The sequence below is a fragment of the Lepidochelys kempii genome, chromosome 18, assembly GCF_965140265.1.
Source record: "Lepidochelys kempii isolate rLepKem1 chromosome 18, rLepKem1.hap2, whole genome shotgun sequence".
In the NCBI taxonomy this organism is placed as follows: Eukaryota; Metazoa; Chordata; order Testudines; family Cheloniidae; genus Lepidochelys; species Lepidochelys kempii.
Window position 1 is genome coordinate 3189033 of NC_133273.1, and position 13739 is coordinate 3202771.

General features: G+C 44.9%; 1 protein-coding gene across 4 annotated transcripts in view; it reads left to right on the forward strand.

The window, feature by feature from the left end:
- TMEM269 (transmembrane protein 269) overlaps positions 1–11383 on the forward strand; it is a 45552-nt gene extending 34169 nt beyond the window's left edge. For all 4 annotated transcript variants that reach the window (XM_073317200.1, XM_073317199.1, XM_073317201.1 and 1 more), the window contains 3 exons: positions 3061–3204; positions 4962–5162; positions 7265–11383. In XM_073317200.1, the coding sequence (XP_073173301.1) occupies positions 3061–3204; positions 4962–5162; positions 7265–7374 (455 nt within the window). In that variant the 3' untranslated portion in view covers positions 7375–11383. The remainder of the gene's footprint in view (positions 1–3060; positions 3205–4961; positions 5163–7264) is intronic.
- Positions 11384–13739: the final 2356 nt, after the last annotated feature.

The following is a 13739-nucleotide window of genomic DNA, read 5'->3' on the forward strand; positions in this document are numbered from 1 at the left end:
TGCACCTGGATCCCGACCCCACTGAGCCGCACTCCCCCAGCATCTGGACCCTCCCACTGAGCTCCCCACACCCAGACCCCCCTGCCAAGCCTCAACCACCTTCACCTGGATCCCCCTGTGGAGTCCCATTACTGTTGCACCCAAAAACCCCCAACAAGCCACTGTGCATCCAGATCCCTCCCGCGCCCAGATTGCCACACACCGAAGTATCTCAACCCACACCTGGATCCCCCCACACTAGGCCCCTCCACACTTGGATCATGCCTTCCTGAGCCTGCCTGCCCGCACCTGGTATACCTGGCACGGAGGAGCAGGGCCCTGGGGTGTTTCTGGGATAGGCCTGGCTTGCTCTGTGTCAGGGTTGGGTGCAGCCTCACTGCTGAGTCTGTATCCTGGGGGGAGCCGCACAGTGATTTCCCACCTCAGTGCAGCCAGTGGCCTGTGCTTCCCAGTGCCAATCTGGAGTGTCCACATTTATTTGACAAATAAAATTTTCAGAATTTTGCAGAATTTTAAAATACTATGTGCAGAATTTATTATTTTGTGGTGCAGAATGTCCTCAGGAGTAATAAAGTTTATGCATCCCAGGATCACATTAGCTCTTTTGGCCACAGAGTCACACTGGGAGCTCATGGTCAGCTGATTATCCTCCATGACCCCCACTGCTTCCCAGGATAGAGTCCCCCATCCTGAAAGTATGGCCCACATTCATTATTCCTAGATGGATACATTTAGCCACATTAAAATGCATATTGTTTGCTTGTGCCCAGTTTACCAAGCGATCCAGATCACTCTGTATCAGTGACCTGTCTTCATTATTTACCACTCCCCCAGTTTTGTGGCCTCTGCAAACATAATTAGTGATTATTTTGTTTTCCTCCAGGTCACTGATTAAAAATGTGAAACAGCGTCAGGCTAAGAGTTGGAGCCCATTACAAACACATCGGCTCGATGATCCCCTGCTTACAATCACATTTTCAGATCTATCAGTTAGGCAGCTTTTAATGCATATAACATGCAGTTCCATGTCAAATGCCTTGCAGAAGTCTAAGTATATTAAGTCACTGTTACCTTTGGCAACCAAACTTGTAATCCCGTCAAAAAAAGAGAGAGTTAGACAGGATATACTTTCCATTTACAGGTGTTGGTTGGCATTGATTATATTACCCTTCTATAGGAATATAAGCCCACATTAGACCCCACTAAACTATGGTTTTAAATTGAGTGCGGATTTTAATATGCGTGATAGGCCTGAAGCATGAGACAAAAAAAAAAAAAAATCACGAGAATGAAGCATTGTTCGTGTTAGACTTGTATTGGGCCTGGAAGTACTAGAGTTTTCTTATTTAAGATTTAGGATAAGCAGCAGAAATAAAGAGAATGTGTTAACTGGATCCCAGGCATAGTAACTAATTGGTTAGAAATGCTTAGACCAGTAGCTCAGGAAAAATACGGCAAAGCAATATAAACTGCTTCAGCTGACTTTAGCGAAGGTCCAGTAATTCGCAATGACATCCCTCATGCATTAGTGTATATAAAGCATGGTTTTTCTATGGGTTCCTTGTCCGAGCTTTTCCTTACCTCTCTGGAGTCGTGCTTTCATGGGAAGGTGTCTCCCAGGCCTGATCTGGTTGTGTTTTGGCTTATCACTTATTTGCTTATCACTGTATTGTTGGTGGATATTGACTGTGAGTTTATCTGTTTACATCTGTATTTTGGATGTAACCAACATCAAGTGGCCTTTGGGACTAATAAAAGAATGCTTGTGTGGCAGCTGAGTCAGGGCAAACCGCAATAAATGTATTAACAAAAGAATTTCCAGCACCACTATTAATTCTGTAGTAATTGAGTCCTGTGTCAGCCGCTCCGTGATCAGACTGACAGGTCTGTAATTACCTGGGTCAACTCACTTACCCTTTCTAAATATCAGCACCACACCAGCTTTCTTCTGGAACTTCTCCAGCATTCCCGGGCTGATTGAAAACTAACCGTCCCGCTCCAGCGAGCGCCTCCACCGGCTCTTCCAAGGCTGTTGCGTGTGGGGAGGGGAGGGAGCGGTGGTGATCCTAGGTGCCTTTTCACACCCGTAGTAGCCTTGAGGGAGAGAAAATCGTGTATCTCACTGTGCACTGAATGTGAAACAAGCCAAATTCAGTGCTCCGCTACGGCTGTGCGGAAAGGGCTGGGGAAAGGCGAGGAGTAGCAATATGGCTCATTTGAGAGGACAGGAGAGCTCCCAAAGTGGAGAAACTCATCCACTTTGCAAACTGAACTTCTCATGCATGCCCTGGGAGGTGCCAAGCCTGAATGCCTAACTCAGCTCCTTCTTCATCAGGTAGAACTTGATCATGGATGGGTCAGAAATAGCGTGGGGAAAAATGAACCCTTTGACAAGAGGATCCGTCTCCTCTCCTCATCCTCCAGGCTCAGTACCCTCCTCTTTGGCAGAAGGAGGCCCTAAGGAGCCAGTAGGGCAGGCCTCTCTTGAGGTGAAAGGAGTTGCACCAGAAAGTGGGGGCAGTTTAAAATGTGCCTAGCTGACTGTTCCAAGTGGTTTGTAAAATCGAAGGTCAAAACTTGACTCTTCCCATCCGCCAAAGCTGGAACATCTTTCCTGCCATCATCTGCCTCACTGGAGCCCAAGCCAGAGAGTAACCCCACCATGCCTCTTACCTGTTCTTCCAGTGGTTTGTTATCTTGAAAGTTACACAGTTGGGCCTTATTTCCACTTGAGTGTGACTAGCTTCTACTTCCAGCTCTTGGCTCTTATTCTGCCTTGGCTGGACTAAAGAGACCCCTGCTGTCAGAAATCTCCCTGTCTAGACACTTCTGGGTCCTGAGCAAGGCACAGCTGTAGCTCCTTTAGTCTCTGTAAGGGACGTGCTGTGTTGGTGGTGATGATGCTAGTCGTGTCCAGCCCATGGAGTTCCCTAGTGGGTGGTGCTGAACTCACCCCAAGAGCACTGCTGGGTTTGGGAAATCTGTTTGCCCCTTCCTGCCATTTGTGGTGCTGGGATCAGCGACCACGCAACCTGAGCAGCTACTTGTCACTCGCTGCAGGTGCCAAGCTGGATGACTTTGCTGACTTCACGTCATTCGGTCTGGCCACAGCTCTGCTGCTGCAGGCTCACGGGATCCTGGATGGCTTGCTGGCGATGGTCTATGTGCTCGCAGTCTTTGCCCGCTTGTGTTTCTTCTCGAGTGGTAAGTGCGTGGTCTCCCTCCCTCTGCGCGGGTCTGGAGCGTGGCTGCAGCCAGTCGTAAGGGCGTGTAAGTAGGGTGTAATGCGGCTGAAAGTCGGTCACCTGGTTGTAGGAGTTCTGCTCCAGTCTCTGCTAACGGGCCGGGCAGCACCTCCTGCTGGGAGGAAATGGAATGAGAGAATTGTGCTGGTCCTGCTTTTTGAACTCCTGTAGCTGAGAAGCAGCCATGCCCTGTGCGTTTCTGAGGCCGCCCTAAACAGTGTGGACTCTCATTGGTTTTATTTCATATCCTCTGCTGCTCCCACCTGTGGGAGGGGGAAGGGCAGGGGCAGGGGGAGGGGTAGTGCTCGGAGGTGTGGGAGGCCCCAGTGATGGATCTCTGCTGCTGTGGAGGAGGGAGCAGGTCAGCCCCTGGGGGCTGGGGAGCAGTGGGAAGGGTCCAGGCTCCTCGGGGCCACCATGTTCTCCTTGTGGAGTTTCCTGGTCTCTCTGTCCCACTCCAGCAGGTTTTTCTTTCAGAGGATATAGTTTTGCCCTCTGTGGGAGAGAGTGGGTGAGATGCTGTGTATATGTTAGAGACTTTCAACTTTAGTGTCTATCTGTGCTGTTAACAACACATTAAACTCTCCAAACTGTATCCGTGCCCTGTCCTCTTCATTATTTGCCACTTGCCCAATGTTTGTGTCATCTGCAAACTTTATCAGTGGTGGTTTTATGTTTCCTCCCAGGTTATTGATAGAAATGTGAAATAGCGCAGGGCCAAGAACCAATCCCTGAGGGACCCCAGTGGAAACACACCCACTTGGTGACGGCTCCCCATTTACAGTTACACGTTGAGACTCTGTATTAGCCCGTTTAGTCCATTGAATGTGTGCCATGTTCACTTTATACTGTTCTAGTTGTTGAATTAAAATGTGGTGTGGCACCGAGTCACTTGCCTTACAGAAGTCTCAGGAAATTACAGTAGCACGGTTATAAATTTGGTTGATAAAAGTACTCTCCTCAAAAAGATACCACGTTTAGTGAGGCAGGGTCTGTTTTCCATAAGCCCATGTTGACTTTCGTTAATTGCGTTGCCGCCTTTTAATTCTTGGGTCGATGTTTGGCAGACAGGCCTATAACTACCTGGGTCGGCCTGTTTAAACCCTTTTTAAAACTGGCCCAACATTGACTTTCCTCCAGTCATCTGGGGTTTCCCCAGTGCTCCAAGACTCAGTGAACATCTGCATTTTCCCTTTCAATAGCTGGAGTGAGAGAGCAACAAAAGAGAAGGTGGAAGAAAGGAAAGCAAGAGGGAGGAAACCTCTTGGGGAGGAGAAGAGAGGAAAGAAGAAAACAAACGTAGTCCTGATTGCTCGAGGGGAAGGAGGGAGGGAAAATTAGCCCACGACCCTATTTTGGTTGCAGTCCTTCTTTCGGTTATGATCCATTTTCTTAGCGTTGAGATGGTGAGTGATGGGCACAGTGAGAACTCCCAGATAATCTGTTCCCCTGTCTAATCGTTGGTGATGTCCAGCTGAGGGAAACGAAAAATACACACAGTAAATGGTGAAACGTGATTTTTAAGTGTTCATTTTTCTTATCTCAGGTGTTACAAATAAAACCGGGGAAGAACTGTTCAAATTTTTGGTTAATCTGTCCATGTCCCCTTTTTAGGGCTGAACCAAGCATTCTCTTTTATTTCCCAGAATCCTCTGTCTTATAGCTTTGTGGCCATTTAAAAAGGAAAAGTCACCCATTCCTTCCTCTTTCTTGTAGGAATCCCTTTCATGTACCGAGGCCTGCCCTGTCCCTATGCTTCTTCCCTCCTGACGGGCACATACCTCTTGACAGGGGGCAACCTTGTGGTTCTACGGATTGTGGCCATGATAATGATCCTGTTCATGGTTGACCAGGGCTTCTATCCCCATGACAAAGTACTGGAGTCCCAGCTCTGGAAAAAGATGGTCTATGCAGGGGGTAAGTTTTTAAAACAAACCAGCACAAAACCTTGGCTCTCATTTGTTTCTTATAACACACACACAAGGGGTGAAGGCATAGTGCTTTTGCCCTTCATTATCGAGTCCCTTCACTGACTTCATCCTTCAGCCGAACTGCTGGAAAAGGTAAACTAATGTGAAGAGTTCTTGGGAGCTGTATGAAAATATACATTTCTTTTTTGTACTGTAAACCTAAAATATATATCTTCTTCAACATGTGTTTGAAACATGAGGGGGTTCTTACTTGCCTGAATACAGTGTGTGCCTCTTTAAGAGAAGCAGAAATAAGAATACATGGAATGTCCATAGTGCTTGTCACCAGAGACATTGTGAATACACACTACAAAATGGGGAAGAGCATTTTCTGCGGAAAAGGACCTAGGGGTGACAGTGGACGAGAAGCTGGATATGAGTCAGCAGTGTGCCCTTGTTGCCAAGAAGGCCAATGGCATTTTGGGATGTATAAGTAGGGGCATAGCGAGCAGATCGAGGGATGTGATCGTTCCCCTCTATTCGACATTGGTGAGGCCTCATCTGGAGTACTGTGTCCAGTTTTGGGCCCCACACTTCAAGAAGGATGTGGATAAATTGGAGAGAGTCCAGCGAAGGGCAACAAAAATGATTAGGGGACTGGAACACATGACTTATGAGGAGAGGCTGAGGGAGCTGGGATTGTTTAGCCTGCAGAAGAGAAGAATGAGGGGGGATTTGATAGCTGCTTTCAACTACCTGAAAGGGGGTTCCAAAGAGGATGGCTCTAGACTGTTCTCAATGGTAGCAGATGACAGAACGAGGAGTAATGGTCTCAAGTTGCAGTGGGGGAGGTTTAGATTGGATATTAGGAAAAACTTTTTCACTAAGAGGGTGGTGAAACACTGGAATGCGTTACCTAGGGAGGTGGTAGAATCTCCTTCCTTAGAGGTTTTTAAGGTCAGGCTTGACAAAGCCCTGGCTGGGATGATTTAACTGGGAATTGGTCCTGCTTTGAGCAGGGGGTTGGACTAGATGACCTTCTGGGGTCCCTTCCAACCCTGATATTCTATGATTCTATGATTCTATGATTTTCTCAGTGTTTAGGGATTGGCAAACAGGCAGAGGCACAGAAGTTACTGGTGTAAGATCACATAGTGGCCATGTTTGGATTAGGAATAGAACCAGTTTCTCAACTCTCAATTGCTATGATCAAACTCTTAGGTCATGCTCCCTCCTCCCTGAAATAAACCTAGATGATTCAGAAGCAGAGAAAGTGTCATGCCAGATCCTGTCAATGGTCCATCTAGCTCAGTTTCCTTTCTCTGGGAATGGCCAGTACCAGATGTTTCAGAGGAAGGTGTAAAATACCCAGCAGCTCATACTGGACAACTGTATTTTTTATTAATGTTTTTATTCATTTATAGAACCCTGAAATGGAGCCATGAAACAGCCAGAAAAGTATTTTGTCAGACTTCTAGGCATGGCATGGAAACAGTAGAAGCACAGCACTGTGTGTATACAAAGGTGGGGTCACGAAACTAACTCACCAGGCTGGCAGCTGCACTGTGCATGGTGCTGCAGGAAGGCAGTGTGACAAGAGACCGCTGAAGTGTTAGAACTTTGACTAGTAGCTGTATGCTGCACAGCAGAGACTCTGCGATGGGAATGGCATTGCATCTGCGTCTAGCAGTACCCTTCTCTCTATTTGCTGTCGCAGTCTTTAACACAACTTCCTTGAAGGCAGTAGGTTTTTGCTGGTGTATAGAAGAGTAGCTCTGGCAGCTTGTACTTTCATGGATTATATATTTTCTCTTTTAAGATCATGAAGTACATTATACGTGGTGGCAATGGCTCCTTTTGCCGCAGAGTTACGTGCTGTGAAAGGTGCAAGAGAAGACCAGATCATACTAAACAACCTGTATCTGGTGTTTCTTAAAAGGACTTATTTCCAGCAGTGAACAGAAGAATCTTTTAGGCTCAAACCTGCTAGAAAATCTTTCAGTGACAGAAAGGCAGGGATTTGGGGAAGTGTGTGAAATGCATATTTACATTTGTTTAACCTTGTCAATTGTATCTGACCTACTTTTCTGTGCTACTTTCCTGTTGCAGGTATCCTGATGGTTTTGTTCTCTTCCTATTCAATAGTCTCTCTCTACTATCTCGTTTGGTCTACTACTTACATCTTCTTTCCAGTCGCCTTGTGGAGCAGCAAAGTTTAACTGCACGCTTGATATTGTGTAGATGACAGCTTCATGTGTCACCATGATAACCTGCCAAAGGCAACACCTGTGACCTAAATGAAGACTTATCCTGTGTTAACATCCATGAGTTGCCTAATCCTTACTAAAGGTTTCATCATTGAAATCATCTATACTTGAAAGTAACAGCGACTTGTCACTTCAAATAACACTTTCAAACTGGAGTGGTAGGAAGTATCTGTGTTAACACAGCTCCTGCAGTTCCCCTGCCTGTTTCAAAGTGTTCATGTCGTGCCTGCTCTCTGACACCACATGTAATAACTAACATGAAGTTTAACGCTTGTTAATGGGGAAACTTCATTTAAACTCTCCCAGATATTTGAGGGTTTGCTGAAGATGTGAGCACATGTTCCTTACAAAAAGATACTGTATGGATTTAAGTTGAGAAATTCATTTTCAGATTTTTATTAGGCTTAAAATCATGAATTTATAAAGTTATTTGCTTCTTCTAGAGTTGTAGGGCAGTAGACACCCACGATGGGGGTTCCTCTAACGACCCCACAGGCCCAACCTCAGCTGTGACTCTGGAAGAGGCCCAGGAAGGCTGGGATCAGTATCAGAAGCACTGAGATTGGTATCTTAAGCACTGAGATGTTGATTTGAAAACTGCTGCTTAACACCTTGACCCAGTGGTGCCCAACCTTATTATACGGGTGGGCCACAGGAACTTAAGCACGACCCTTGGGTGGGCCAAACAGATTTGACAGATTTTAATCAGATTTCAAGGCATCTGTATTGATTTATATTTGAAGTTCTGCTTGTTTCGTATGTATTTAGCTAGGTTGTTTCTATGTAAAGTATTGTCTGTTTACACACTCGTGTAAACTAAAATGATGTAAACATGATGACAAAACGCTAATGTATTGGCCATTAGTATATTGTGTTGAAGCAGGGTGTGGGCCTTATGAAATGCTCTGGTGGCCTGTAGGTGGGGTCCCCTGTCCTAACCCAATGAAATGGCATGAAAATAGTTAGAGTAGGTTTATTTGTATATTTGTAATACACAGGAGAGCAGAACAGTGGCTTTTTTCTTAATGGATCACTGAGGACAATTTGAAATTGCTCTCAGTCCTTCTCAGCAACAGTGTTTGCATTTGCACGAAAGATGAAAACGTACCACCCCTTTCTAGAGGTGGTGCAATGCAGCCCAGACTGCGGTAGGACACAGCTAGGAAATGTATGTTTAGAAGAGCCAGTGACTAACTGAACATAAGCACATGGCTTACATTGAATCACCTAGTCCTATATTCTCTGCAGATACTGTATCTGGTAGGGCTTTTATCCTGCTCTAAGGGCCTTGGCTTCTCATCAGAGTTAGGCTGAGAAAGCAGAGGTATACCTAAAAAGTAGTGTAGATCGGTTATTTTACTATTTTAGATAATTATGAACAGCTCCCCATTGAAATTTGAGATCTGTATATTATAAATTGTAACCACCAACTCCTCTAATGCTCACATAGAAGTAATCAGACTAGTGAGATCATCTTGTAAGTGAAACGTAAAACCATACATACACTATACCAGACCAAAATCCCACTGCAGTGGGACCTTATCATTTCAGAGAATCCTGTGCTGAAGGAAGGAAAGTTATGACTATCCCACTACAAAGCACCTGCCTCTGAAAAGGGAAAAATGTCTAGCAGACCAAGGGATAAAGAATAACCTCTTAAATGTTTGGGATCCTGGTGTAACTACATTGAAGTTTGTGGAGTTGCACCAGGTCTGAACTTGGCCCAGCTTTATTGCCTGTACTGGAGTTGTACCTACTGAGGTACAGGTTCCGATGAAGTGAGCTGTAGCCCACGAAAGCTCATGCTCAAATAAATTGGTTAGTCTCTAAGGTGCCACAAGTCCTCCTTTTCTTTTTGCGAATACAGACTAACACGGCTGTTACTCTGAAACCTACTGAGGTAGGAATTTGGCCCACTGTGTAAACTTCGCTGGTGAAGGGACTTTACCCAACAGTGAGTCGTCTTGGCAATGTGAAAACCTCTCCCTGGACATAACTTGGACTGTACCTGTGGTTACAAGTCTGAGGCTCCAAACTTCACTTCAGATGAAAGACCAGGGAAATTGACCTAATACATATGCACCTATGTCAGTCCAGGCGTAGCTAGATCAAAAACTATTGCAAAACAGTAAAACAAATTTTTGGAAACACTTGATACCTGATTCTGATCTCTTTGCTGTGGTGTCAATCTGGAGTAACGTCACTGAAGCCAGACTAACATCTGGGTAAAGCTGGAGTGAGACCCAAATCAGGCCCTTACAGTTCAAGTTATGGCCTCAATTGACAAATTATGATTTGAGTATCATTCCGATAAAGAAAATTAATTAAAATAACCATTGGATTAACTAGTTTTTAACATTGGTGTCCTCCTAATTAATGATTCAGTCTGAGAGTGCATTTGAAAATAAAATAGCCAAACTACTGGGGTAAGATCCTTCTGCCTTAATTTTTTGACAAATGCGTGTTCTCATAAAGGTTGAGGTTTTCTCACTTGAGCTGTCTGGGAAAGGGGAAAGTGGGTCATGTAAGCACCTAGATTCTGCCTCCTACCTTCTCTAGGGTTGTGAAAATAAGCCTGACCTTCAAAGTGTGCCCCTGGAAGAGCAGACTGATGAGAACTGCCGAAGCAAGTCCTGCACCTTGAAGCTCCTTTTCTAGAGGCCTGATCCTGCGAGGCCCTGAATGCCTCCTGGGAGATGCAACTGACTTCGCTGGGAACTGAAGGTGCTCAGCATTTCACAGTGCCAGACCTTGATATTTCTGCTACACTGTGTTTGAGTCTCGAAATGACAAATGAGTCACTTGCGTGCCCCAGGAGGGCCAGTAGAGCAATCCTTGCATTCACCAGTGGTATTCAGGCACAATAGCATGTGGCAGCTGTTGCAGTGGGTCCAAGCAGAGGGGCACTTGACTGTTTTCAAGCCATTGAGTCCCTAATTCTGATTGCATCAGCATCCTTAGAAGTATCTAAACTTGGTCCTGTTGACTAGAGGGGATAAAACTAGCCAGGCTAAACAGTGGCTTCCTATCTGTGCTCAGAAGTGCCTTGTTGGAGCCCTAGTCTCTCTTGCATTGTGGTTGCTCATGGACCCTGGAGCAGGGACTGCCTACGCGCAGGCATAGCCCTGTGGCTGGTATTGATGCAACCTCTGCAGCCAGAAGAAGAATGGCTCCATTATGAGACCTTCAGTACCCCTCCCTCTGGCGTGGAGCAAGGAGTAGCTAGGAATCCACCCGTATGGCACCTTATCACAACACACGCAAAACTGGAAGACAAACAGAAGCATTCCCATTAGGCACAGCCTTCGCTCCCAGAGTGCTCTGACTCTTCCCAAGTGTTTTTTAAACATGGCCCCTTATCTGATGCTGTGACTACACCTGGCATTACTTCCATGTCCCCATTTTTTGTTTGCACATTTGCTGGCACCACTAACGGGTTGGAGCAAGCGAACGCACCAAGCAAGAAGCTGCCTGGCGAAATGGACTGTAGCTCATCTGTAGCTGTGGTGTGCAGGACCGGAGACTGCTGCGAAGCTGTTCTGTTCTGGCAATTGAAATCTGAACAAGAGAACATTCAATTGGCAGATGTATCACAAATGTACATAGTAATGTAATGTACAGAAGTAATTGTAGTGTGGTTTTTTTATTGTTGTTGAAGTCCTGAATATATTTTAAAGAGAATTAGCTCCGTCCCCACCTGAACACTGTGGGGACAGAACTCTTCTCTATTGATCAAATCTTTGGTTGGGAAGAAAATAATCTACCAGCTCTTTTAAAATATGACATGAAGTCTTGATGTCCAGGAGTTTTAGAATATTTATTTTTTACTGATCACTGTAGTGAAACGTATTGTTTCCCCCCTGCATTTGCTTTATCTGGGGAAAGGGCACAGGAATGGAAAATTGTACTTGAAATTGAAGTTCAATCTCTGGAAATAAAATGTTGTTGGGGAAACATCCAATGCTGTGCTTTGTTTGTAAATCTGTTTGCTCCTGAAAAGCAAAGAAGCTGGAGACTGAAAGCATGTGAGGAAAATCTTCCACAATTCTTGCCTTCAAACACAGGCATTCTGTGAAATACAACTCTGCTCATTGTAACTTGACAAAAGTGCGTTCCCTGCTTGGCTGGGTGTTGGCAGAATGGCTTGCTTATTAGTATGCAAAGAGGTACAGCAAACATTCCCATGGGAGATTGGAATTCCCACCGCTGTCACATGATACCACTACTAAAACTAGACCAGTGAGGACAAGAGAACACTTTCCAGAAGGTACCAGTCAGGAGATAGAGCAAAGGATAGCATAGTAGAACTGCATCCTAGCTCTGCTGCTGACTTGCATTGTGATCTTGGTGAAGTCTCTTGGACCAAAAGGATTGCCCCTAAGTCCGTATTTCTTTATGGATCCAAGTTTGGAAATGGTATTAACACACCTACCCCTACTTTCCCTGTGTGTTCAAAAAACAAACAAAGCAAATCCCTCCTTTTTGTAAATGTGCTTTGAAAGGCCAGTATTTATTATGCATCATGCAGTTTTGATCTGGTCAGTATTTTAATAGCACACAATCTCCGCCTTATGGCAGGAGCCTGGTCTTGTTTATCACTGCACTTACAGCAGAAAGAAGGCTGCCTTGAAAAGCTGACCCCAGCCATAATAAACCCATTGCTTCTACCAAGGAGCAGCAATGTGACTTAACACACCGGTCATAGGTTATAAAGCCAGAAAGGTCCACTGTGATCACCCAGCATGTTCTGTATAACGCCGATCATAGGACATCCCTGAATTAACCTGTGTTAGAACTAGAGCAGAGCTCATAAAAACATACGATCTTGAATTAAAAATTGCTAGTGATGTAGAACAGAGAAGTCGTCAGTCTAGCAGACAAAAGTATCACCAGATCCAAGGGGGAAGCTGAAGCTAGACATATTTAGACTGGAATAATGCACAATTTATTTAACAGTGAGTAAACCTGTCACAAGGAGAGCTTGCTTCTCGCACTCCCAGAAAGCATTAGATCACATATGGTACGATCTGACTTGGCCTCACCTCTGGGAGAAGTAAATGACTTTGTCAAGGATGAAATCTGCTTTGCCCTGCAGTGCTGTGTAAGGCTTGAACCAGGTACGAAAATTCATCTTCCAAATCTAGAGGAAATGATTTGGATAGGGAATGTTTAGTTAGACACAATCAGGTTTATTTTTTATTTTGGCTAATGGATCTCCTCTGTGCTAATCCCAGATGCTTTTGTTTGCTTGTAACTTTTAAGATGAACCCTTAAGAAAGCTAGTTTGGGTGCTTGGTTTTTGGAATTGCTCTTTTAAAATCTAGCAAAAGCCTAAGTTCCAGATGTATTTTCTTTCTTTGTGGTTTTTAATAAAATTTACCTTTTTTAAGAACAGGATTGGATTTTTGGTGTCCTAAGAGGTTTGTGCATATGCTGTTTGATTAGCTGGTGGCAACAGCTACTTTCCTTTGTTTTCTCTCTCAGCTCTTCCCGGGGAGGGGGGTGGGGGTGTGTGTGTGAGAGAGAGAGAGAGAGAGAGCGCGCGAGCGTGCGCACAGGGAGGAATTCCCAAGTGCTCTTTCCTGGATCCAAGGGGGTTTTTTACATTTGGGTGGTGGCAGCGTTTACCAAGCCAAGGTCAGAGAAAGCTGTAACCTTGGGAGTGTAATAAAAATTAATACTTGCCACTCCAGGCTTCTATTAATTTTTATTACACTCCCAAGGTTACAGCTTTTATCTGACCTTGGCTTGGTAAACACATGAAGCTTCTACTCTGGGCATAGATCCTCAAGTCCACAGGCATGCAGTTCAGCTGACAGATCAGTGCTTGAAAAAGTAAGGCTTTGTCTACACTGGCAAGTGAAAGACAAAACTTTTCTTGTTCAGAGATGTTAAAAACACACACACTAAAAGACAAAAGTTTTGTCTACATTAAGTGCTGGTGTGAACAGTGCTTTGTTGGCAGGAGTGTTCAACTAGAATTCTTTGAGGGGGTCAACAAGCATGTGGACAAGGGGGATCCAGTGGACATAATGTATTTAGATTTTCAGAAAGCCTTTGACAAGGTCCCTCACCAAAGGGTATTAAGCAAAGTAAGCCGTCATGGGATAAGAGGAACTGGTTAAAAGATAGGAAACAAAGGGTAGGAATAAATGGTCAGTTTTCAGAATGGAGAGAGGTAAATAGTGGTGTCCCCCTCGGGTCTGTATTGGGACCAGTCCTATTCAACATATTCATAAATGATCTGGAAAAAGGGGTAAACAGTGAGGTGGCAAAATTTGCAGATGACACAAAACTAGTAAAGATAGTTAAGTCCC